At 40.9% G+C, this 26,657-nt stretch overlaps 1 protein-coding gene across 1 annotated transcript in view; it reads left to right on the forward strand.

Moving 5' to 3' along the window:
• Nucleotides 1-14,983: 14,983 nt before the first annotated feature.
• The window catches only part of SLC12A2 (solute carrier family 12 member 2), a 51,469-nt gene continuing 39,795 nt past the window's right edge, over nt 14,984-26,657 (forward strand). The window contains exon 1 of the mRNA XM_042822970.1: nt 14,984-15,553. Within this exon, the coding sequence (XP_042678904.1) occupies nt 14,984-15,553 (570 nt within the window). The remainder of the gene's footprint in view (nt 15,554-26,657) is intronic.

The following is a 26,657-nucleotide window of genomic DNA, read 5'->3' on the forward strand; positions in this document are numbered from 1 at the left end:
TTGGCATTTACGTATTTGACTTGGTATAAGAAGAAAACACCTGTTCTTCTGTTGGAAGAATAAGAATGGTGCATTAGTAATGTACCTAAATAGAATAATTGCCAAATCAGCAAAGTAGTGGTGGAACACATTCTTTAATATATGTAGACCTTTTGGGGGAAAAAAAAATTATACATTTCTTGTATAATATTATATCTGTGAAGTTTATATTCCCCTTCACACAAAATATATTGTGTGTAATTTCCTGAAGTAGTTGTAATTATGATTTAAAATGTACCAGGAGTTCCTCTCAAATAACACATGGAATATTTAATATGGTCTTTCAGTTCTCAAGGGGAGCTTATAAACAGGAGGGAGACAGAGTTTTTACATGATCTTTTAGTGATAGAACGAGGGGAAATGGTTTTAAACTAAAGGAGGGGATTTTTAGGTTAGATGTTAGGTGGACATTTTTTACTTGGAGGGTGGTGAGGCCCTGGCACAGCTGCCCAGAGAAGCTGTGGTGCCCCATCCCTGGAGGCGCTCAAGGCCAGGTTGGATGGGGCCCTGGGCAGCTGAGCTGGGATGGGCAGCCCTGCCCACAGCATGTGATGGGGCTGTGGGATTTTGAGATTCCTTCCAATACAAGCCATACTATTGTTCTATTATTCTATTTTCTTGTATTTAATACTAGAACAAGGTACAGTGTCCGAGTTCTGTTGTATGTGATGGTATAAATGTTTGAAGAGCAGAAGCAGAATTAGGATTAAATACAGAAGCCTTGTATGAATCAGAAAAGAGTCTTGTATGGAGTCCACTGACTGTGGCTGACACTTAGGCTCTGATGCTAGAAAAATAAATCCAGGGAATTTCAATATAAGTGTTGTTACTCAATTCTATTTCCAGTTTCTATTAAATATGTTTTCTTACAAAAAAGAGCAAGAAAAGTAACTTCATTAAAAATATTTAAATACATCTAGTGAGAACTAAAATATTTCACTTCAGAACTCTGAAACTCCTCATTAGCTTCCATTGTTCTAACTTATTTTTCCATGTACTAAAATGCAAAATAAAGTTTTAACAGGGATTTCTTGTAGCAATGCACCTCTGTTTGGTTTAGCACTTAGACATGCTGCTTGACCACAGTGAATCTGTACAGTTTAATTCTGTGTATACCATTAAGTATTTTACAGAAAGTAGTACTGAACAGAAAAAGAGATAAACACATACTTAAGTGATTTGCTAAATTGTTAGTCTAGCTGTGTAAATCATATGCATATAGCATTTGTGTTTATTTCAGTATGGTATAAGTCATGAAGTAATTCATAAAATGAAGATGCCTAAAGCACTAATGAAAATTATAATCTCAGATCTGAGACCCTTCAAGACACAAGCTGTATCATTGGATTTAGATGATCTTACAAATAATAACATTGACATTTGCCATTATGGGATGTAGCACAAGGAAAAAGCAATGAAGATTCAATTATCATTTCAATTGTAAATAAATACATAAATAGATAAAAGGTAGATAGATAAACATATATCTATATTTATTGTGCCATATGAGGAAAAACGGCTATGTACCAATAGAATAAAGAGCTAAAGAGAAACACTCATTAATGCCATCTAGAGATTTTTGCATTTTGACTTTCTAAATGAAAAGGATAACGAGATCTCACAATTAGAGGAAATGCAGGGACAGCTGCTGGGAAGTATTTCTAACTGCAATTCCTTACAGCCCATTCTGAAAGATTAAGGAGTGCCTATGATATTAATTACCTTTGACATAAATGAGTGATGACAATAGGCTGCAGTGTGTGGGGGTGATGCTTGCCATATGTTTTTTTGACACAGTTGAAGTAGCTATTTTTGAAACTGGATAAAACAGAAGTTTTACAGCATGACATGTGGGATAGAAATGAGCTATCAGTTATAGTAGTAGTTCTCCCCCTTCATCAAAATGAACTGTTAACAGGATGTCTTGAAAATATGAATTAGTTTAGTGAGCAAAGTAATGCTCAAGTTTTGTGTAACTTTCATCAAGAAGTAAGAAAATCAACAGAACAGATTCTCTTTAGAACACTCCTATCATAATCTTGAGCTGTCATTGTAATTTTCCAGAAGATACCTGACAGACATTTCTGCGTTCCCAGTGGTGATATGAAAGTGCAGTCAACTTGCATCTCTGGCCTTTATTCATTGAGAAATGATTGGTTTGTGGTCCCGATGGCTCATTTGAGCAAGGTCAGGCGTAGTTGTGCCTCTTTTGCTAACAACCTTTTCGCAGGTAGGCAGCCACGGTCTGCCTCTGAATAGAGATGCTTTCCTAGGACCAAAAGCATTATACAGAGTGAGATACTGCAGACAACTACTAGAAACCTGGCCTCTAAAAGTGGTGCCAGGAACAAGCATGAGGAAGTTCTGAGTAGCAGTTAATAAACTGACCTGAAGAAAAATTCTAATTGCTTATGCTTTGACAGAAATATATTTAGATCCTTTTAACATTATTTTGCATGAAAATCACTGATGTTTATATTGAGCATCTGAATGACTGGTCTTTTCTTACCACCTACCTATGCGTATCACAATTGCATCAACAATTGTGCTACCTCTCATTATTTTTTAATTGCATTGATTGTTCTTATTCTAATAGGAAGGCAGTTAGTAGCTCTCAATTTTCTCGCTAGCATGGCCCTTCCTCATTTTGCACACATCTACCAAGTCCCTTCCTATATGATCTCTCTCAGGAACCACAAGATATTCAGTCTCTTATTTCTGTAACTTTTTTCGTTCTAAAAATGGAATCTTCATCTAAACTTTGTTTATCACTGTTCTTTTTCTTAAGCAGACTCATAGCAGGCTGTCTATAGTATTCCAAATTGACATGAATGACTGCTTGAATATTATAATATTTTACTATGTTTTTATCTCTTTTTTCTTGCTGCAAAAGGATGCAGGTTTTCATTTTGTTAGCAACATTTGGATTGTTTTTCTTTGAACTGTTACATGCTGTCTTTTTCAGTGAATTATCATAAACACTAAATTGCCCAGGAGCCGCACATTCAAGTCACTCTAAACTGAATGGGGAAAAAAAGAAAAAAAAAAAGACTATACTTTTTTTTAATGCATTGATATAAGGATTTTCATGGGCCACTGCTAAACTTATTGAATGGATGCAGGTGAGTCAGTACCTTAGCATTTAAAGAGAACAAACAAAAATACTGCAAGAAAAAAAAGAACACTAAGACCTCGTTATTTAACATTGTTCAGGAATACAATAAATTATACAGCAATTTATACCGCCAATACACCTTAAAAAGCTACACAAAGGACCTAAACTAATATGTTATGCAATCTGTAGTTCTAAGATAGACTGAAAGCAAGGAGAAAACAAGTACATTACTAGAAACCTGGCTTTAGCTGCTGCTGCTTATAAGATTGTAATGGATTTGACTGCCACTGGTATTACTAATTTCCCAGGCGAATTTGGGAGTGGAACAAAAATGTGGAAATGAAGATGGAGAGGTTATGGTGTGTTAAAAATATCCACCTCCACTTACACACAGTACATTTGATTCACACTGTTGTCTTTCCTTGTCTCAGTTTACCTATCTGTGAAATGCTTCAGATCCACTAATAAGGCAGTAATATACTTCTCCCACTTAATAGTTCCCTTGTCTTCCCACATCCATACCCTCTTCTGAAGATGAAGGGAAAGAAATAATTATTAAAACTGCTTACTAGGATGTTTACTCAATTCTCTCTCATTGCTTGCAAAGTAGGTCTAAAGAATTTATGCACTCTAGGACACAAGTTCTCTTATGTGCCTATCCTCAGCAGTGCAGTAAAGGCCTGTCTTCTTTGACCAGCCACCTAGCATCTCAGCTCCTGATATTTACCAAACCTCATAAGCAATATAATTACATACATATCTCTCCAGGCTCCCATTCTCTTAAACTTAACTCCCATTTGGATGGGAGTTAAGGTTAAGAGAAATTATCCATGAGGTATGATAGAAATAATATAATCTTTCTTTTCCATATAATTAATTTCCAGAAAGCTTATTTTTAAGCTCCTTAAAATGTAACTCATGAAGAAACATGAAAAAATGCATATCAAACAGATAAATAATACTTCTTTCTGTTGTTACATGGGAGACTTTTAGGTTTTCCTTTTAGAGGAGAGTATAAAGATTTCCATTCAAACAGTTAGACATCTCTTTCCAGAATGACCTACTCAGTTTTAAGTGGCTATTTTACTCTATTTTGTGAAATATGTTTCTGGCATCTAACAGTGAGGACCTGGAGCACAACTGTGCTTTTCTAACCATCTTCAATAGCATCATAGAATTACTAAGTATCTATCTTCTTGGCATAAATTTGGAAGTAGAAGGAATGAAAAATTCTCATTGTGCAGAAGCATGTAGGACATGTGAATCTCCTTGGCAGTGCCTAGTCATTTCCCATTCTTGTTAAAAAGTGTGTTAGAATATCTGTTGAATGGTGATAAATCTCATATCTAACTGAATTTGACTTAATTTTTGTAAGATCCACATACAAGACTTTGCAAGTTTAAGCTGTTGAAGTGCTACAGATAAGAAGTCCACCGATTGCATAGGAATGTAAGGTGAGGAAATTATGATTGAGATATGACTAGAATCAAGTAACAGCAGACAGCAGCAACAAATAACTTAAGAAAAAATTTGTAGTCACATTTTACAGTTAAGTCATGAAAAGGTGGTAAAATCATCTTAACAGCCATGGTAAAACAACAGTAAAATAAATCTATATGAAACTGTCAACTTTGCTTTGGTTAGAGAGGCTGTGAATGTGAAATATCACACAATTCTTGAACGCTCTGCTAGTTGTGGGTTGTAGGATTTTTTTGTTTTCCTGTTTTTGAGAAAACAAGATGCAATCATCCAGATGTTCTTCATCTAAACAGTTGATCAGAAATTAAATAAATATTTGCTTCATTTTTTCATCTGACAATATTCTTACTAAAGGAAATACAGAAATAGATAGAAAGGAGTATGGGTCCCAGGGGTCAGTCATTTATCTATTTGTTGAGGCAGAAAACAGCATTGGTACAGACCTGTGAAGGAGAAGAAATTATAAAAATGCTTAACAAAGAAGAAAAAGGCATACACACACACACAAAAAGGCACTGTTTATTTATTTAACACTTTTTTTTTTTTTTTTTTTTTTTTTTTTACCTCTGATTTTGCCAACAACAGTAAAGTACGAACAGTGTCATGATACTTCTTGGAAATGTTAGATGGTTTACAAAGACAATAACTTCTAAATATGTTATGATAAGGCAGAGGGAACTGTGTTCCCTGAACAGTGAACAAAGTAGGCAAAGTGAAAAAAGCAAATTGGATAACTGTAGCATAAATGATTGGTAACTTACACTTCGTTTTGGTAATAAGGTCTTATTGAACATAAATTAATAGACTGTGATAATACCAAATGAAAATTAATTGTATGAATAGAATGTGGTTAGCTGGCCTGAGCTTCTGGAAGTACATGCATTTTGTCCATGGGCCCTGATGGGCGGCTGGCCAAACCAGTCCCTCAGGCTTTTCTACATAGTGGATGCCTACTCCAGAGGATGTCCATTTCAGAAGCTAATGAATGGAATACAAGGATAGAGAAGTTACTTAGCTTCAGGAAGACAAAATAGCCAAGAAAAGAAAAAAACACTTTGAAAATGGGATTCAACAATCACTTAGATACACTCCTATAGGAGTGTATCACTCATTCTTGTTTTCTGGCTATCTCATCTATATGCTGAGAGTCATTTCCAGTTTGATGTTTGAGATGTGTGTAGGAACTGCTGCGTCATAGTCTGAATTTTTGACTTAGTTTGACATAGTTTGAATTTTTGAATTCATAGTCTGAATTCATTGAGCACCTGGGGAAAGGATGCAGTCAGCCCTGGGAGCACAGGTGAAGGCAATTCACCTGTGCAATTAGAAGGGGTGGAGCCTGGCTGCACCTCTCTCTGGCCTCATTTAAGGGCTGACTGGCACTGGGGAAGGACCTCTGGTTGGAGTTCCCTCTTTGGTGAAGCTTTCCCCTGCAAACCTAGGATCTTCTGATATGGGCGGGCAACCTCCTTCCCTTCCTTTATAACAGCTGTTTATTGTGCCAGTCCTTTTGTCATCACACCTTTGTTTTAACACCTTTCCCATGTGATCGTATGAAATAGACTTAGCTCGTGCAGGAGTGTCAGGAAGAAAATATCAAAGCGCAGGATCCTGGCTCAGGGAGGAATGAAAAAAGAAGGATTTCTCGTGAGAAAGACTGTGTGAGGTCTATCCTGAGCTACTTCACAGCAATCTGCAGGCATGGTTTGGACTTAAAATTAGTACCCTAGGGACTGGAGTGAGCAGTTACTGAGTACTCAGGCCGTGCATGTTTCAGCAGACATTCGGTGTTTCCTTGCATCTTTGCCTATTACCAGTTTCCTTAGAGACTCACACAAGTAGAAATGACTAAAAGTAGACACAAAATAAAAAAAGATAAATGAAGAGTACTATGCTGAAGGTACAACAGCCTGAATGTGGCAGCCTCTCTGCTTGCTTATATATTTACATTTTTAGAGTTGTTGCAATATGCTCATCTGTATTCTCTCGTTACTCTGAGACTGAACTTCCTATAACCACAGCAACTTAATATAATAATCTCTATTTCCAGTCTGAAAAATTTCTTTTTCCAAATGCATAGACACACTGTAAATATACAACAAAATTTTCAAAAGCCAGGCAAAAAATAATGAGTTAAGCATTTCATGCTGTGGATAATTAAAGCCAACATATTTAATCTCACTTTTTCAAATGTGAACCTTGGCAGCAGTTTCTAGAGGCTGTGGGTCTCTGATGGTCTTGACCAAACTGATACGGGCATGGGAAGAAATGCAGTCTCTTAGATAAAGAGACAACCAGAACTCTAAACTAGTGTACTAAAGCTAGTTGTGAAAGTTCACAAACTCAGGACAGGGAGCAAGTTCTGAACTCCGTTCTCCAGTTACTGAAAAAATGCAGCATCTTATAAAAATTTTCATTTCTGGATGGACATTGGACAAGGGGAAACGGCTGGAAACTGCAGCACAGGAAGTTCCACACAAATGTGCACAAGAACTTCTTTACAGTGAGGTGACGGAGCACTGGAACAGGCTGCCCAGGGAGGTGGTGGAGTCTCCTTCTCTGGAGATGTTCAAGACCTGCCTGGATGCCGACCTGTGCGACCTGCTGTAGGGAACCTGCTTTGGCAGGGGGTTGGACTCGATGATCTCTGGAGGTCCCTTCCAACCCCTACAATTCTGTGATTCTGTGATTCTGTGACATGAAGTACGTGCACCACCTCACTCCTAAGCAAATGCACTGTTAATATTAAAAATTGAAGTCCGTTGAAGAAGCCATTCAAAATCTCTCTTGCATGTCAGACTTATGCATTAGAAATAGATAGGATATTGGTTGTCAAATTGCTTTCCATCATATTTGAAAAATCACAGCTGTCCATTGAAGTCACCAGAGACTGGAAAAAGGGAAACATTACTCCTATTTTTAAGAAAGGAAGATCTGGGAAACTACAGGTCATTTGCCTTCACCTCTGTGCCTGGGAAGATCATAGAGTAGATCATCCCAGAAGCTATGTTAAGGCACGTACAATACAAAGAGGTGATTTGAGACAGCCAACATGGCTTCATCAAGAGCAGATTGTGCCTGACCAATCCTGTGGCCTTCTATGATAGAGTGACAGCTTTGGTGGATGGGGCAGGGGTGATGGATGCCATCTACCTGGATGTCTGCAAAGCCTTTGACGTGGATCCTCACCACATCCATCTCTCTACATTGGAGAGGCATGGATTTGAAGGATGGACTGTTCGATGGATTAGGAGTTGGTTGGCTGGTTGCAGCCAAAGGGTTGTGATCAATGGTTCTGTGTCAGGGTGGAGGCCAGTCACAAGAAGTATCCCACAGGGGTTAGTCTTGGGACCAGTGCTCTTCAACATCTTCGCCAATGACAGAGATGACGGTATTGAGTGCACCATCAACAAGTTTGGACATGACGCCAAACTGAGTGGTGCAGTCAACACATTGGAAGGAAGGGAAGCCTTCCAGAGGAGCCTGGACAGGCTGGAGAAGCTGGCTCATGAAAACCTCATGAGGTTCAATAAGGCCAAGTGCAGGGTGCTGCACTTGGGTTGGGACTGTTGCAGGTATTTATACAAACTGGGGGAAGATCTCCATGAGAGCAGACCTGTGGAGAAGGATTTGGGGATCCTGGTGGACGAGAAACTGGACATGAGCCAGCAGTGTGTGCTTGCAGCCCGGAAGGCCAACTGTGTTCTTGTGTTCTAGGCTGCGTTAAAAGAGGAGTGGCCAGCAGGGAGAGGGAGGAGATTGTCCCCCTCTACTCGGCTCTTGTCTGGCCCCATCTGCAGTACCGCACCCAGGCCTGGGGCCCCCAGTACAGGAAGGACATGGAGCTCTTGGAGCGGGTCCAGAGGAGGGCACTGAGATGAGCAGAGGACTGGAGCATCTCTCCTATGAGGAAAGGTTGAGGGAACTGGGATTGTTCAGCTTGGAGAAGAGAAGGCTCCAGGGAGACCTCATTGTGGCCTTTGAAGGGAGCATATAAACAGGAGGGGCAATGGCTGTTTATGAGGGTGCGTAGTGACAAGGGGGAGCTGTGTTAAACTAAGACAGGGGAGGTTTAGGTTAGATATTAAGAGGAAATTTTTCACACTCTGGAACAGGTTGCCCAAGGAGGCTATGGATGCCCCATCCCTGGAGGCATTCAAGGCCAGGCTGGATGTGGTTCTGGGCTGCCTGGTCTGGTGGTTGATGACCCTGCACATAGTAGGGGGGTGGAAACTAGATGATCATTGTGGTCCTTTTCAACCCAGGCCACTCTGTGATTCTATTAAATGCATGGATAGAACAAGAAGGGTGTCTGAAACAGACTGTTCCGCTGCCACATCTGGCTAGCATACAAGGGTTTTATTTCTTAGCATCTTAATCATAGGATTTGTCTGGCAGCTTTTCAGAAGTGTTACTGCAATTTCCTTCTTTTCTTGTAAGCTAGGATTAATATAATACAAAAACAGGTAAGTTGCCACACGACACTGTAGGATTTTATTCAGATTTCTGAGAAATTACTTAAAACACTCATTTGGTTTAAAGCAAACACCATGTTGATACAATATCAATATTAAGTGTGCCTCTACTTGTGATGGAAGCAAAAAGAAGGAAGAGAAGAAGATACAAGAAACAGAGAACAAAAAGAAGAATCAGACCATACATTTACTGGGAAAATGTAACAAAATCATGATGAAGAAACATTTTTAAATGCTATCAATGAGTGTATCAAGGAGCAATTAAATTGGTAGTACAAAAGAGGGGAAGCAACACATTTCAAGAAGCACACAGAATATGTTTCAGAGTTTTAATGTTCAAGTAACTAATCCAGGTTGCCTTGAATTTATATCTTTGAGAAAACAAAAACCTAAAAGTATGCACCAAGTCCCCATATTCTCAGCTCCGTTACTCAACAGAAAATACATATGATAAGGAAGCACGTAAAAGACCAGGCTGGAGAGGAGACCTAAATGTGCTATGTTCTTATAGTTGGTGATTGCTGAAATACACTGAATTGGAGAGATGGAGGAAATCTATACCACTGATCAATAATTACATGAGAAATGTAGAATGGAGACAGGCACTAGACAGCTGAAAAAAGGCAAGTCACTAGAAGTCATTCTCTGAAAAGCTGAAGATGTGTCCAAATATACTGAGAAAGAGAGAGACAAAACAAAAACAAAACATCATGAGCTTGAGATAATAACCCAAACAGAATTTGCTGAAAAATAGAACAGTAAGATACCATCTCACACAATTAGAACAGCAGGTCTGTTTAGAGTCTAAGACTTGATGATTAAAAAGAGTACTCAAAGATAGAGCTGAATGAATGGTCTGTTTGTACTGTGGAAGAGGTGAGAGAAGTTCCCCTACTAGAACCCTTCTGTGCAAGGCATGAAGGAGGGATCTGCCTAAACAGCAGGGAGGCACTGGGTCCAAACAGCATTCAGCCCTCAGCTCTGGAGAAGCTCAGGGATGGAACTGCTGAACTTGTAAGCCTGATAGTATCTTTTACCAGACAAATAATGAGAAACTATAACAAAGCACTGGAATCAGTGGCTAAGCAGGTAAATACGATTTTCGAGATGTCCTATATCTTCTCCTTTGTAATGCCACTTGTAGGAGTTTTGGAGCCTGCTAAGGAACTCAAAACTCGTACTTCAGGAGAATACTGCTGACGTTCACAAGCATCTAAGTGAAGCTTATTCAAGTCTATTCATTGTGGTTTTCCGGTACATTTTCAAGAAGATTTCTGGTGAAGGGCTCTTAAAGAAACTAAGGAATCTTGAAATAAGAGGGATGGTAAATGTTTTGATAAATAGCTAGTTCAAGGTAATAAAGAGAATAGGACTAAGTGGTCTGTTTGCAAAATGAAAAGATGTCCACAGTGGACTCACAAATTGGAACACTGTGCATCTCAGAAAGGAGCTGGTAGAACCACAGAGTAACAGTGATGTGTAGAACAGTATCCATAGGTGGAAGGAATTAATTACAGTTCTGCTGGGAAAAGAGGCAAGTGGGAGAGAGATCTCGTCAAGGTCTAACTAACTAATAATCATAATGCCACAAAGAGGCTGCATTTTCCAGTGTTTCATACTGAATATCAGGAAAACAATACAGAGTACACAGTGAAGTTAGCAAATGGCAGATCCCAGGCCAAAAAAGGGTCATTTACACTTAGAAAACAACGTCACAAGAAGTTGCAAAAGCTTAACACTGTTTAGCATCAAGCGGAGAACAGACAGCTCCATGGAAGAGAAGGCACCTCTGGCTTGTCTAGTCCCTTAGCCACAGCATCTTTGAGTCTGGGAAAGTACCTGCTCGCCTTGCCCTCAGACAGCCTTTCCTTTGTGGCCAACTGCTTCTGGCTAGTTACTGGACTAAATGAGCTCTTTGCCAACCCAGCACAGCTGTTCAGCTTTGATTTTCTAATGTTCAGGTTCATGTAGATGTTAGATTACTTTTAGTAATGCTGATGGCCATGCTGACAAGCACTTCTAATGTCCTTCAGTGTCAAAAGAGTATATTTGTTGAAGAAAGGTATCTTTGCCACTGAGCCAACTGCATATGGTACTTCCTCCCATGTGTATGTGCATTTATGAGTATGTACTATATATCCACATGCAGGTTGTAATCTAATGCTTCTTAAGTAGCCAGAACTGAACGTGCTTTTGCATCTTTGACAGGATGCTGAAGCCCTTACCATTTCTAAGTAATAATGTGTGGTAAATAATCTTAGCTGGTATTGGAGTAATTTCTTCTCTTTATTTACTGCATTGTTTTTGTTTTATTCACCAATGACACCCAGGTTCCATTATATTTTTAGTATTTTAAGTACTGCTATGCCAAGAGGTTAAAGTGAATATGCTTTTTTTTTTCAAAATGCTTTTTTTTAATTTTTTTTTTAAATCAATGATATTTTACATAGCAGTCCAATTAGGATGTTTGTGCACCTTCTATTCCCATTTACTGTTACAGATTCTGTCACCTTTCTCACTTTTTGGGTATATGAAGCCCCAAGACCTTTATGAAGACTCAGTCTCTTTACTTGTCTGTTTTCCATACAGGGGTATTTCTTAATCTCTTTCATGCTTTCAATTCTGAGTAGCCTGTATTTTACTTTATAGATCTCCCTCCTATTCTTGGGTCTCCTATTTCCCTGTATGCTATGTGGACTACAATAGTGTCCCCAGGTCTGCTCTCACACCTGAGATGGGATGCCATAGAGACAGACCCAGACAGGCTTGAGCAGTGGGCCTGGGAGAACTTCATGAGGTTCAACAGAGCAAAGTGCAAGGTCTTGCACCAGGACTGTGGCAACACCCACAATCAGTACAAGCTGAGGGATGAAAGGATTGAGCTCTTTTGGGGGACCGGTAGATAGCAGCTGTACATGAGCTAGCAATGTGCCCTCACCACCCAGAAAGCCAACCATATCCTGGGCTGCAGCAAAAGAAGCACGGCCAGAAGGACGAGGGAGGTAATCCTGTTCCTCTAATTGGTACTGGTGAGACCTCACCTGGAATACTGGGTCCAGATGTGGAGTCCTCTGCAGAGGAGGAACATGGACCTGTTGAATCATGTCCAGAAAAGGGCCATAAAAAATGATCCTAGGGAGGAAATGCCTCTCCTATGAGGACAGGCTGAGAGAGCTGGGGCTGTTCAGCCTGCAGAAGGCTTCAGGTGACTTGATAGAGGCCTCTCGGTACCTAAAGGAAAGAAGAATAAGAAAGAAGGGGACAGACAGCAGGGTCTGTTGTGATAGGAGAAGGGGAAATGGTTTAAACTAAAGGAGAGGAGATTTAGAATGGATACAAAGAAGTTTTTTTACAGTAGAAGTAGTGAGGCATAGGAACAGATTGCCCAGAGAGGTGGTGGATGTCCTGTCCCTGGAGACGTTCAAGGTCAGGCTGGATGTGGCTCTGAGCACCCTTATGGAGCTGTAGGTGTCCCTGTTCATTGCAAGGGAGTTGGATTAGATGGCCTTCAATGACTTCTTCCAATTCAAACAATTCTGTGGTTCTGTTCATCATCTCATATCACAAGATGAATGCACACACACTTCACTTGCTAAGAGCTCTACACCCTGTCATTTCCTGTTATTCCCATGAGGATCTCCCCGATCTGGATTCACATGCTCCTAGTATTCTACTACTAGAAAGTCCTCAGGACTTTTCAGTGCCCCACTTCCCACCAGAGTACTCCTTTCACCCAATAACCTCTTCCTGCTTCTAAGAAGAACACCATTCTCCAAGCTTGCTTTACCAGGGTTCCATCTGCCTCCACCCACTACTCTCAGGCAGGGCTGTGGCTTCCCTCAGTACAACTAGGGCCTGCACTGACTCTGGGAATGCAGAACTGCAGGGCAGGCAAAATGTTTGAGCACTGCAGTACAAACATAAGGACAAAATGAGAACTGACATTAAACAGGTGGTAGGCCTTGCAAGTGTAATCAGTACCCATCTAGCAATACACATGAATATTGCTTGAATTAAAATAGCAAACTATCATGATATAAGCTCTCCATTCTCCTTTGCATACAGCAGTTCAGGAGATGTTTCCCTCCTCTTTCCTATTGTTATTTATTAGTACAGAGAAGTGACAGAAATTTGTTAACTATTTCCAAATCGCTTCCAAACCCCTGACAACAGGGCAATTTTTTCACAGGTAGGATCATCTGATCTTTATGCCTGCTTATGGAAAATGTTGGGTTTTATTTGCATATCACCAGTTATTAAAGCGGTGTTTCAATCACAGAATCATAGTTTGCTTCCAGTTTTGAGCTGAAGACCTTTATTCTAACATCATCCACTCCTTTCAAAGACCTTACTGCCCGGCAGAAGCCAAACTTTACTACGGTTTCACCTTTTTACTTTCCAGCTCACTCGCTGATTTTCACAATTATACTTCATATAGTGTGAACATTTCCTGAATCCTGTCTTTTGTAATCTGTCACACTCCGAAGTTCTGGAGCATACCAGGAATTTCTCAAAAAGAAACAAACAAAGTGATTTTTGTTCTCTTGTAGAAGTGTTTGAAAAGGTAACACTGAGAATAAGATCAATGCCCCCATCTCCTTTATTCACTCATTCCTAATATCAAATTATTTTTTTGAGAAGTGGGAGGTGGGGGGAAACTGTTGCCTGAGTTTCCTCCCATTCTGTGAGCTATGATTTGCACATGTATAAAACAGATAGCAATGAATAATGACAGTGTATGCGCTGACCTGATACTGTAGAGCAGAAGGTTTTCACATCACTCCAAGGTTCCCCTTCAAGCCTCAGAACTACCTTCGCATGTCCTAATGGGTTGTGCAGGCATCTTTATTGATACAGAAGGATTGGTTACTTGCAGCACAGGACAGAGGAAGGAGACATCACTGGTACCAATTTATGCAGAAAGAAGTGCTTCACAGAAAGGACTCCACACTGCGCTCGGAAGACATCTGGAGGCCGGCAGGGGAGCGCAGTGTTCACCCACTCCCGCTCCGTGGTGACCTCGTGGGCACCCGCAGAGCACGCAGCTCCGCGCTGACCCACGGACGTACACCTTTCTCCGCGCTCGCTTATCCGAGCCGCACATGCGGACCCCCCCCAGACCCCTTCACGCCCGCGCCGAGCAGAGATAGCGCGCTCGCGAAGGATCGAGATGCGGCTCCAGAACGCCACGCCGGCGGCTGCGGAGCCGCCTCCTCCCGGGGGCTCCGGGCCGGAGCCACGCTCCTCTCGCGAGACAAGGCCCCGCGCCGGCGGGCTCGGCGGGGCGGGAGAGCCGGGGCGCCGCGCTCCCCCTCCCTTCCTCCCCCCCAACCTCCGCCTCGGGGCCGCTCCCCGCGGGGCGGATGCGGCGGCTCCACCGTCGTTTCGTTCCGCGTGGTACCGCCGCCGCCCTCCCCGGCAGCGGGCGGAGCCTGAGGAGCGGGCGGCCCCCCGCATCCCGCCTCTTCGCGAGCGGGGAAGCGAGGGGCGCGGCCAGGCCGTTCCGCGTCCCAGTTCCTCTCTCCGCGGCGCGGGGTTCAGGTGGAGGGGGCGGGGGGCGCGACGAGCGTCGTTTCCTTCTTTCTTTCTCCGGTGACGCGGCCGCTCCTCCCCGCGCGGCGCTGTCAGGCGGCGGGAGGCAGAGCCGGACGGAGGGGGCGGGCGGCGAGCGGGGGTCGAGGGCGGCGGCCACACCGGCGGCGGCATCATCACCTGGCGCTGCGGCGGGGCGGGGCGCGGCGCTGCGTTGTCTGCGGCGTGCTGCAGCCCCGGGCGCTGGTTGGCGGCTTAAAGCAGCGGAGCCGCCGCCGCGGGGGGCGTTCAGAGCAGCCGGGGCCGCCGCCGCGCGCACTGGTCGGCAGCGCAGGGAGCAGCCATGGAGGGAAAGCAGCAGCAGCAGCAGCAGCCGCCTCAACGGGAGCCGGGCCCCGGCGAGCTGAAGGTGCCGGGGGCCGCGGGTGGAGAGCCGTGCTCCGAGGGGAAAGATGCGGGTGCCGACACACCGGGCAGACCGCTGGGACCCACGCCGAGCCAGAGCCGCTTCCAGGTGGACCTGGTGGCCGAGGCGCCCCGCAAGGCCAACGGAGAAGTCGACGCGGCGGGGAAGGGTAGCGAGGAAGCCAAGGGCCGCTTTCGGGTGAATTTCGTGGACCCGTCGGCCGGCGACGAGAGCCCCAGCGAGCCCGGCGCCGGCGGCAGCTCGGAGGGCGCCAACGTCAGCTTCCAGAACGGTGGCGACACGGTGCTGAGCGAGGGCAGCCTGCACTCCGGCGGGCACCACCACTACTACTACGACACCCACACCAACACCTACTACCTGCGCACCTTCGGCCACAACACCATGGACGCCGTGCCCCGCATCGACCACTACCGCCACACGGCCGCGGACCTGGGCGAGAAGCTGATCCGGCCCAGCCTGGCCGAGTTGCACGACGAGCTGGACAAGGTGAGCGGGCCTCGGGGCGGCCCCCGGGGCGGCGGGGCCCCCGGGACGTCGGGCCGCCTCCTGTGCATCCCCTTGCTGGAGACGGAGCCCGGCGGAGCGCTGCGGCTGTGCGTTCCGGGGCCGTGCTCCGCAGCCCGGGGAGCGGCGGCCGCGGATGAAGCGGTTTTCCGTTCGCTGCCAAACGGAGTCTGCGGGCTCTGCGGGGCATCGCTGCGGGGAGGGAAAGGGAGGAAGCACGTCTCAGCGAGGTGCTGCAGAAGGAGGCGGCCGCTGCTGCTGCGGGGTTTAACGAGAGGTAATCTCAGGGCCGTGTTGTGAGTGGAGCGTTAAAGTACTGCAGCGCTGTTTCCTTGCAGCCCCCTGGGTTCTGCAGCGCGCTGATGTGTGCGTACCTCAGTTGGTTTTTCCACCGGTCGATTGGAATGAGGGAGCACGTGGGCCGCATCCTAATGAAGTGGGGAATGTTCTGCTTCCAGAGCTCTTTCCATCCCATCTTTCACTCCTAGTCGGTCAGGCAGGAATTCCATGAGAAAATGTCGTCTTTGACGACTCCGGTGCTTCAGACCCTCATTAGGCAGCTCAGTGCATCCGTATTCATCTGTGTTTTCTGGAAACATAGCTGATACAGGGATTGTTTGGTGATGCAAGGAGGTGTCTCCGTGACACAGTTCTGGTTAGATAGCACAATGCTTACTAACAGTAGTGGCACAGTCTTATTGCTTGTTAGGTTTGCTGAGGACTGATACCCGTTAGTCTGATTCTGAGTTAGTGTGGAGCAAAATCGACCAATCACTTGTTTTTGTGAAGTTAGAGCCACTATAAATAAGCCATATGGTCTAAGGGAAACGCACCAAACTTCTTTCATATTTCTGACTTCAGCTCTAAGCTGGGATGAGGAGCAGAAAGGGAAGGCTGTTGGATAACTCTGTCTTGCAATCCTAAGCTTGGCAAGCAGGTATTCTGTGTGTTTATATTGCGGCAGCCCAGCAAGCTCTTCGTGATACCATTAAGGCATTTCGGTGCATAATGAAACAGTTTGGAACCGTGCTTTCTATAAGCATCATTTATTCAAATTTAAAAGAATTGTTCTTGATAGGTTGCTTTGGACAGGGTCTCAAAATAGATACATTGTAAGCATTGCTGAACTTAAAGTACTAATTTCTAAAATGGCCTTAATTTGTTCAGCAGAATGGATAGGTGTCTAAGGTTTTTTTTTTTTTTTTTTTTTCTGACTTGATCTTTTCCTTCCAACTTCTTATGAACTTGAAAAATTAAACTCTCTAATCAACAGTGATTTTGCTTGTACTGCCATAAGCTGTATTGCATGTAAGTGTTAGCAGGGCAGTTGGTACAAACATCCTAGCAGCACTGAATTCAATGTATACTAAGTAAAGATCTGTTGTTTCCCCACAAAAATGCTCGTTGTTCCTCAGGGAACTGCCATTCATTTTCTTGGCCTTGAATAGCTTCTTAATCCAGTGTACCAAGATTGGCTGTTACTTTGCATCAAGACTGATCTAGAAGCACTCACAACAGTGTGTTTGCTGCTTGAATTCATCTATTTCATCTTACCCTAGGTCTGCACAACACTTTTCTTGCTTTTCAAAAGTAAGTGCATGTTGATAGGCAGTGTTTCTGCAGTGCTAATGCTAGTGCGTGTGAAAGAATATATTTTGTATTTTTTCCATAGCTTTGTTTACAAGATCATTTGTCTAACGGTTGTTCTGATTCTGTTCTCACAGAGCAGTCCTGCTTGAGGAGGATGCGGTGCTTGAGGAAGATGCACATACGGAAGGAATACCTTTTTGCAGGAGTTTGTCTTATGAAGATAGGATAGGTGTCAGACCAGCCACCTGAGATGTTGTTTGGCCATTCTTATAGTAGGAAGGAATTGTTTTTAAAAGTGGCTACGGCAGTACAGCTGGGTGATGCTTCAGTACTCATTGGATGGATTGCATAGTACCAATGTTCTCTCTTATTTTAAGCTCCGAGTAAGGGACTTGTCATTTATCACTGGCTGCAGATAGCCAAGGTAGTTGGTGTTTTGCTTGTCTGCTTGGTTTGTGTTAATCTCTCTTGTAGAGAAACGGTAATTTGGTGATACTGTCACAGTTGCTAATGTCACAGATAAGGTGATGCAGAAGCATCAGTCTGCAGAGACTTACAGCTGTGAAGATGGTTATTATTAGCAAAAAGGGGGAGGAAAACAACCTTATGTGCTCTTCATATTTTTGTTGTATTTGCAGTGGTGTGCCCTGCCCTGCTGAGAGGATCTCCTTCAATCGTAACAAAGATTGATAAGTGATCTTGATTTCCTTTTTTTTTTTTTTTTTTTTTTTTCCTTTTTTTCTTAGAGTTTAGGAATATATTTTGCCTATTAAAGTAAAACTGTAGCTTGTAAAAGCATATGGAATGTCTTTTGTCTTCCTCAATGTAAATGTGCTATAATGTCACACGCCTTACAGTTCCAGAAGGTAGATGCTTTTAAAGCCCGAATTGAATTGTTTAAGTTATCTACTGCCCTACAAAAATGTATGGAAGTGCCTTAACTGGGGAAATTATTTTTGAAACGAGCAACTTCACAGTCTGCGAACTGTTCTGATTAATTTGCCTTTTGTTCAGCCACTTAGAACTGTGGTCTGTGTGCAGACCAAGCCCTCTACTGGTAGCTTTGTTCTGTTGTTCGCTAAATACTTAATGAATGTGCTAGCCTGTCCTTTGACAGACACTGACATGGTGATCTCAGAGGACAAACTTTACCCCTGCTATCCAAATTAAATTGGGGGGAAAAAAAAGCCATTCCTTCTAGAACAAAAATGTGCCTGGCTACCTTCTCCACAAAAAGTCACATATCTGTCCTCTGAATTGGAAGATAAGTAAATAAAATGTTATTGATAATCTTAGTGCAGGGTCATCTGAAATCAGGGTTGATTACTTTTTCTAATTTTTCAGTCAAGTTGGATGATGAGTTCTTTAAAAATTAAAGAAGATATTTTATTTTGTTGAAGGAACATTGCAGTTTCTCTTACAATTTAAAACACTGGGTACAGTGGAAAAACAGCATGGCGCTATTTTTTTTTTTTTACAAAGAATATGTACTCTCTTGACAATGGTGAATGATTGCTGCAACTTTCTTCTACTTCTTGGTTTGTCTGTGGTAGTCTGTGAAGAAGACAGGGCTTACGATCCGTAGGAGACTTAAGATGATTCTGGGCTATCCAGGTAGCTGGTGATGTAATGTGAGGTCTGAAAGCTGCTTCCTCCTTGCTGCCTTTTTTGTAAGGCTGGCTCCTGCAGGTAGGATTCTTCTTGCAGCACCTTGCTGAAAGCTGTCGTCAATCATGAGGCCTCATAGGTCTTGAGTTACTGTGATTTAATTCAGATCACTTTTTATCTTTCTTTCTTTTCTTTATATTTGTAAGCAGTACCTTTATTTCTTTCTGAACTTTAGTCCTGCTAAAATAAAACATGAGAAGTTCTCAAGCTTGGTCACTGTACTTCTAGATATCCCAGAAGCTTTTCATTTGTAACTGTTCTTGTTCACAGTTTTTGAAAAATGGTGAACTTCTGTGTTCATGAGCTTGGATGAAGCTTTACTAGCTTTGTGCAAAGTGGTGTTCTAATGTTTTTTTAAAATCTGTGTGGAAAATTCTCGTTTATCCTGCAACCACACAATTTTTATTTTTTTGCCTTGATTGTGATAAGCAATAAACTGCTATTTTCAGCAGCAGTTAGTTTTATATTAGTTCTCCAGAGTTTGTTTTATAAGGACAGTTTGTATTTTGCAAAATTGTTGCATGAGTTTTCTTTTATCTGATCTTTGTGATGTCTTCCATCCAGAACCAGTAGAATAACAAAGCCTCGAACTGTCATTAGTAAATTGCTCATATTGTTCTTACTACTTTTTGTTTGGTTCCAGCGAAGCTGGAGATAATAGAACTGTTAACAGGCTATGGTTTGAAAATGCAAGCATAGGTTGCTGCTGGAAGCATACAAATTCTGCTTTGTCTTGTGGTTATGTATTTCAGCAACTTTAAGTTGAATCTGGAAATTGGCATGGCTTATACAAAATAAACAACCCCCTCCCAGAATTGGAGATCTTTTTCTATGCCAGGGGTTGACTCCCTAATGGGCTATAACAGTGGCCACCAAACTTCTTTGATTCTGCAACTATCAGTAAAATGATTTCGAGTTCATACCCACAGTATATGTGCATTTATAATTTACATAATGTGCTACTTTATTTATGTAATGTACATAATAAAATTTAAACAAATAGGATATAAAAAATGATGAGATGAAGATAAGCACCACTTAAAAAAAAAAAAAGAAAAAAAAAAATCTGTTGATGAGTATTAAAGGAAAAATACTCTCTTCCACATCCCAGTGAATTGTCCTGCATGTCTCTTGGTTTTCGTGCACCCCTCCTTGGAGACTTCTGCAGTACTCTGAGCCTTACGAGCATTAATGTCAGAAGAGAAGGCACACTAATTTTCTCGTGGAGTACAAGTAAGTGAGGAGACCTGTTCAGAAAAACATGATTTTTAATAAGGTGGTCTTTGCTCTCATATCATCTGTGTAAGTAATGTATTCAAGACCAAAATGTGAAAGATTTCAGTGTAAGCTACTTCACAACAAGTTAAAAATGAAGGTGCTGTGGAATGAATATGAATGTTCAGATTAACTTTTTTCCCCCTTTGGTACTGTATTTGATCAGATGTCATTTGATTTTCAGTTTTAAAGAGTATTCTTGCAGAGAAGGATGTTGACAAGATCACTGTCCTGGAGTAATTTAAACCAGTGTGCTGTATCTACCATTGTATCCTTCAGATTTTTTGCTGAAGTTCTATTTAATATTCAAATAATTTGAGCAATCACAAATCCATTCTTCCTGCTTCTCTTTTTATTGTAGATAACAGTAACTGCAGTGTATTTATTTGCTAACTTAAAAAAATGTCTTAGTGATGGACTTAAAATCGTTTGCCTCTTAGTGTTTTGGAAATTATCCAGTTCTTGCAGCTTGAGCATGTGGAACATCTTTGATTTTATTTTTTTTCTCCACTTCAGCATGTTGATTATTCCTGATAAACTTAATGAATTGTTTTGTGGGTTTTTTCTCTCAACATTTAAAAAAAAAAAAAAAAAAGAAAAAAAAAGAAATTCTCTGGACAATAAATTTAACTCACTCACAGATGTGGTGAGTAAAAATAAAAGAAAAATGGTCCTATCCAGTCACTTTAACAAGGAAGCTCACCTTAAGTCTTCATTTCCCTTGTTAACTTCCTCAAATGAACAGCTTCTATTTCAGATTATTCAAACTTTTGAATTCGAAGGAAATAGCAACATCTGTTGCAGCTGTGAAGAAGCAGTCAGTGCCAGGTTAATGTTTCAACTTGCTTGGAGGAGTTTATATGGTAGAGAGACTCCTAAGACTATCGTGTGTAATCTTGCTCTTAAGCTGTAAGCAGTTTGGCACCTTTGACTTGAATATAACACTATGCTGGTACAAATGTTGTGCTTCATGATAATAACTGTGCTCTGTGGTGGCTTAGGGGACTGTGCAGTAAGCTGCATCTGTCACTTTGTGGTATGACATTAAAAACTTAATCACTGATTAACTGATTTTTTTTCAATTACTTCACTGGACTATTTAGTCTATTGTAAGAAAATGGGTTAAATGTAAGTTCACTGCCTGGAAACAGACTTAAAATTAGAAACTGAAGAGTTTCCTTTTTTTTTTTTTTTTTTTTTTTTTTTAACTTGTATCTGCATACTGTGCTGTGCTTACTTCTTAATCCCTACCTCTTGAGTGGGAAGTGCATCGTACTGTTTGTAAGGAATAGATGACAATTGAAAAGCAGTTTCTTCAGCAAGAATTCTAAAAATCAACCTTTTAGAGGCATGGAGTGTAGAAGATGACTTGGGAATTTGCTGTATTGAAAACAGGTTCTTAAGTGAGGCTGAAATAGGGATTCTCCTGCATTTACGGACAGAACATTGTATTCTTTGGACTGTACTTCAGTGTGCAAAATACTATGCCAGTGGCTTGCTTATAGGATTTGATTTGGCTCTTATGTAAGTTAGTGCTGCATCTGCCTCATTATGGAGAAAAATTAAGTTGTATTAAAAAATCTGGGAAAGACCTTTAACTGTTACATATATTAGACTTTTTTTTTTTTCAGATAATCAAGTGAAAACTGCTTTTGTTCAGAACCTTGATTTGTTTTTCTGAGGAATGATTTTTCTTTTCATGTCAAATAAGTACAGCAGTTTGATAGTCATTCATTGTACAATGATTCTTTTGAAAAGGATCAAATTCAATGGTGCAGCAGGGAAACCAGTATGATTCTGGAGAGGACAGGAAAAGAGTTCTCACTTCCAACTGTAATGTTCTTCACCAGTAGATCCTAACACTCTGCTATTAAAACTTGTAAAAACTGCAGGGGTAAGACTTATCTAAATCAGAAAAGAGTTTGATAATATTTATACCAAAATAGAAGCTTTTACTATAATCCATGAAAACCAAGTCTTGATCTGTGAATTAGGCTACAAGTATTTCTTCCTCTTAAAGCTGGACAGATTGGTTATCTCAGTGTTTGTGTGGGAAACGATTCCTCTGTGTTTTGTAACTTGACAGTAATGATAGAATTCCCATTAACTAGAAGTGGAGACACTTTCTAAATCTTCCTTTGCCAGAAAGTTGTTTTTAATGCCTGTGTCAGTTCTTCCTTGAGAGGAAGGGCTGACTTCATCTACCATATTTCTGGGAGTGCAGGATATGAGCATTGTAGATATACCATGGGACAGAGTTCATCTTTTGTTTCTTTTATTTTGGTATTGTGAGCTCACTTGGGTATTCATGTTGTGTTATCCTTATGGAGGAATCTATGAATCAAAGTATGAAAGTGGAGAGAGGTGTTTATACTTTTACAAAATGCTCTTTGTCTCTATTATTACTAACGTGGAAAATGAACTGAATGTATTTCAGATGGGTACACCAGGGTCCGGTCTCTTGAAGATTTCAACAGAACTGGTGTCTTGTCATGTGTAAGGTGCTTGGAAGGATTCATTCCTTCTCATTCCATCTCATTGGCTGCAGGCTTTCAAATCTTAACCTTTCCTTGGATATTAGACTTGCTTACTCACAGTCCGTGTGACTGTCTGTTCCTCTTCAGTAAGTGAAATTCCTAATGGAGTCAAAGACTTAAATCTTAACTTCTTACGCTGACGTTATGGCCATTAAAAATTGTTGATACTACCACTGTTTCCAGATGCACTGATGAACACTCTCTACTTGGAGAGAGACCTTGTTTTGGTCTCATATTTAAAAAGAAATGTGATTTTTTTCTATTTTTGAGCTAAAACCTAGTAATGCAGTAGGGGGAGAAGGTAAAGAAGATAGTGGAATCAACCTTGGGATATGATGCACTGTTCTAATGTCATTATTGATCTGACATTACAAATTTGTCTGCAGAATATTTCTGTCTTTTGCCTCTGTCCTGAATTTTTCCTTTGGTAAGACCTTTGTTTTAAATCATGGTTGTACAACCTTTTGGTTTGTCTAGGCTGTACTGATTGAACAGGAATTATCTTGGGTTACTTGTAAAATAGATAATATAGATAATGTATAAGTAGAGAAGCTTCCTTTTTTTGGTATATTTATTCTGACTCCTTGAAGATATACTCTTTATCTGTTTCAGATTTTATCATAAAATATCTAACTTAGTATGTTGCTTTCTTGCAAAAAAAAAAAAAAAAAAAAAAAAAAGTGGCTGTGAAATACACAATTTCTGAAGTTAGGGCTCTGCTCTTTGCCAGGCCCATATTCCTTGATCACAAACTGAACCAGGGCATAGTTGCATCAGCCTGGACTTGAATGAACTCCTCTGCATTGGTGAGCACCAGGTCCGGTAATGTGTCATCTCTGGCTGGTCTGTCCAATACCTGACCTGGAAGTGGTGCTCAGTGTACACCAGAGGTCTCCTGGATTGCCTGTGGCTCACCATATATATTTTTTTGCAGCAGATATCTAGGCGGTTCAAATCCCTCATCAGGATGAGTGCATGCACGTAAGATTCAAGTGGTAGTCTGGTTAATAAGATTCCTATCTGTCTTTTAGTAAGTATACCACCTTCTGAGCACTTTGATTTACTCCTAAGTTGAAATCACTTGTTTGAATGAACTTCATTAACAGTCTTGCTTGCAAGGTTAATAATTCCAAGTATTGGTGAGAGCTGGAAGGAAATACAGATGATTTTCTATTCCTTTGGAAAAAAAAAAAAATAAAGTATTAATGGCTCTTAAAATTGGAAAATAAGGATATGAAAAAATACGCTCAAATGTTGTTTAATGTTTGTGTAAGAGTAGTATTGAGTTGCAAGACAGTGAAATACAAGCTGATAGCAGTGATATGGAGCTGGCTAAATCTTCAGCTGACATTTTAATTGTAACTATAAATTTCTTCTGTGTTTAAAATTGTTCCACTTAATCAAAGTACTACAGGCTAATTTCAGTTTAAGATAACAGTAAGAATCTCTGTTGTTGCAATCTCTTTTAAAATCTTTGGAAGTCAATGCCAAAAGTATTTGCTGCTATATTTTAAACATGTAATTGTGAAGAGGATAATGTAACCAAAGCACTTAAGTTTTTTGGTGTCTTGGCTGCAAACTCGAAAACAACTTCCTTTAATTGAAACTGGTATCCAGTGTTTGAATCTGTTCATGTTTCATTCCCTGAATCTTTAAGAGTAGGTCATGTTTCTTTTGGTTAATTAATCTGTTGTTGCAGTGGGTAAATTTTGGGTGCCATTTAATGCATTAGCAGACTTTTTTTCTAGGTTATAGCTGTAAAGATAAACAATAAGAAGCACTGCTTCAGCCAAATCCAAATACTGATATACTGAATAGTTCTGCATTCTTAGTAGGAGGGAGGGTTTGGTAAACTCATTTTGTCGTAAGTGAAAGCAGTCTAACAAAACTTTAGGATTAATGCTTCTGATTCTGAAACAGATCAGTAGAGAACATAAATAATATATTCTCCATGTGAGTACTAACCTTAAATGTGTGGTGATAGAGTAAAATATTTTTGAATGATTACCTATGGTAATTCTTTCCAAAGCTGTCAGAACTGTAAATGTTACTCAATTTTATTAAAAATCTGCTATGATTTGTTGTTAGTCTCATGAGCAAAGCTATCAACTGTATCTGAGCCATTCTGAGCAGTAGTAGGCTGAGGAACTGTTTGAGAATTACTGTCACCAGATCGAGTTAAAGTTTGGAACTGTGTTTTTTTTTTTCTCTCACATATTTGATTACTTAAATACCCTGTATTCACAGGCAAATTTGAAGCTGTTCTTGATAAATGTTCATGCAAATTTATCACAGTACCTTTTTTTTTTTGTCCCTGGGTAACAGTGTATTTAACATGGCTCCATGGAGATTTACAAATTTTGGAAAGGAAACTCAGTACTTTGTTTTTTAGACTGGAGAAAACCAGGGAGATAAAACCTTTAAAACATGGGAGCAGTTTTTTGAAGAGCCTTAAGTGCAGACTGCATGCTGCAAACAAAGTGTTTTAAGAGCCAGCGTACTTTTTGCTGCTATAGTAGCACACTTGCATATATTTGCAGTTATATTGGTACAGAAGTTGTGTCTGCATCAGAGTTGTACACTTATGTTAGCACATTATTCCATGCAGCTATTCTATGTATAAAATAAATTCAGTGCTGCTTAAATTTTATATTCAGACCGTAAGAAATATCACAAGTGATGTGGGAGGAAGAATCTAAAAATTCATTCCAGAAGGGAAAATGGAAGGTCTGTTCCTTCAAGAAAGACTTTTTTTTTTCCTAAAAGGGAAACATTTTGTAATTCTGCTGATTGTTTGATAACTATTCAAACTCTCATTTTCTTCTTATCTATACTCTAGCAAAAGTATGCCTGAATTAAAAACACAATAACATAGTTATTATTTTTGCTTCCCCATTGTTTTCAGCTTTGTCAACTCAAAAAAAAAAAAAAAAAGTGCTATCTGTGGTGACAGGTTTTGTTCTTGGTGGTCATAGCATTACCTGTATGCAGCTGTGGAGTTGTAGAGATTATAGTCATAAACAGCTTATGTAGTGATACTTTTACTCTTGAGACAACTGGCATGCCACATCTGGATCAATACATTGCACCAATCACTTCCTTCCTCTAAAAGGAATTTCTTAGAAGTGGTGGTGCCAGTAGAGTTGATCTTTTCTTCCAGAAACTGAAAGCTGCATAGAAGACCTGTAGAAGATGTGTGAGGAGGAATTCTATTGTCACTGATTGCTATAAACATGTCTAAACACAAGACCAGTAGCAGATAAAAGCACAGTCACCTTGTGTAGGCTTTGGTGGTGGTCGTTAATGAAAACAGAGACATGATGTTAAACCCAGCTGTTGTGCCTGTACTTGAGTTGATGAGAAACCATTCCTGGGTGGCTTGGCTGTTGCTCTGTCCTCAGAAAGTGTGTTAAATGATGAAAGTACTATGCTTGGTATGAGAGAATGTAAATAAAAGGCAGTCTTGAATACAAGCAACTGTTCTCTTGATTAAATGTAGGAGAGAACCACTTCTAAATATTGCTGTAGAAGTTGGAGCTTAAAAATGTGAGGCCTTTTGATTTTCTTTGACAGTTTGATAGTACAGGCTATTTAAGTTTACTTCACTACCATATCCTACTAAGGGAAGGAGAAGCTACTGTTCTGAAGCCTAGGGAATTTGTATTAAAGAAAGCACGTAGTTGGTTCTTTTTCCATGTACTAAATCAGTAACTGATCAGATTTGAGTGGAAAAAAAAGTTGTGTTGCACTCTCAGATGATACTTTAGCCTTCTCCCCTTTCATAAGAGTAAAGGAAATAGGAAGGATTAGGCAAATAAGTTACTCACTATTGGAATGTGCCAAATCAGACAGAGTACAAAGCAGGTTGTGTATAGGCTTCTATTTAAACAGTCACAGAGTTTTTACTTGAATTTAAGAAACCACGTAGCTGGTTCTTTAGCCACGTACAAAATCAGTGCTTTGTACGCTGTCTGATTTGGCAGGTTCCAATAGGGAGGAAGTGCGTTGCCGTAGCC

Source organism: Centrocercus urophasianus, unplaced genomic scaffold (assembly GCF_019232065.1).
Source record: "Centrocercus urophasianus isolate 14NV4802_14NV808 unplaced genomic scaffold, USGS_Curo_1.0 seq_21, whole genome shotgun sequence".
In the NCBI taxonomy this organism is placed as follows: Eukaryota; Metazoa; Chordata; class Aves; order Galliformes; family Phasianidae; genus Centrocercus; species Centrocercus urophasianus.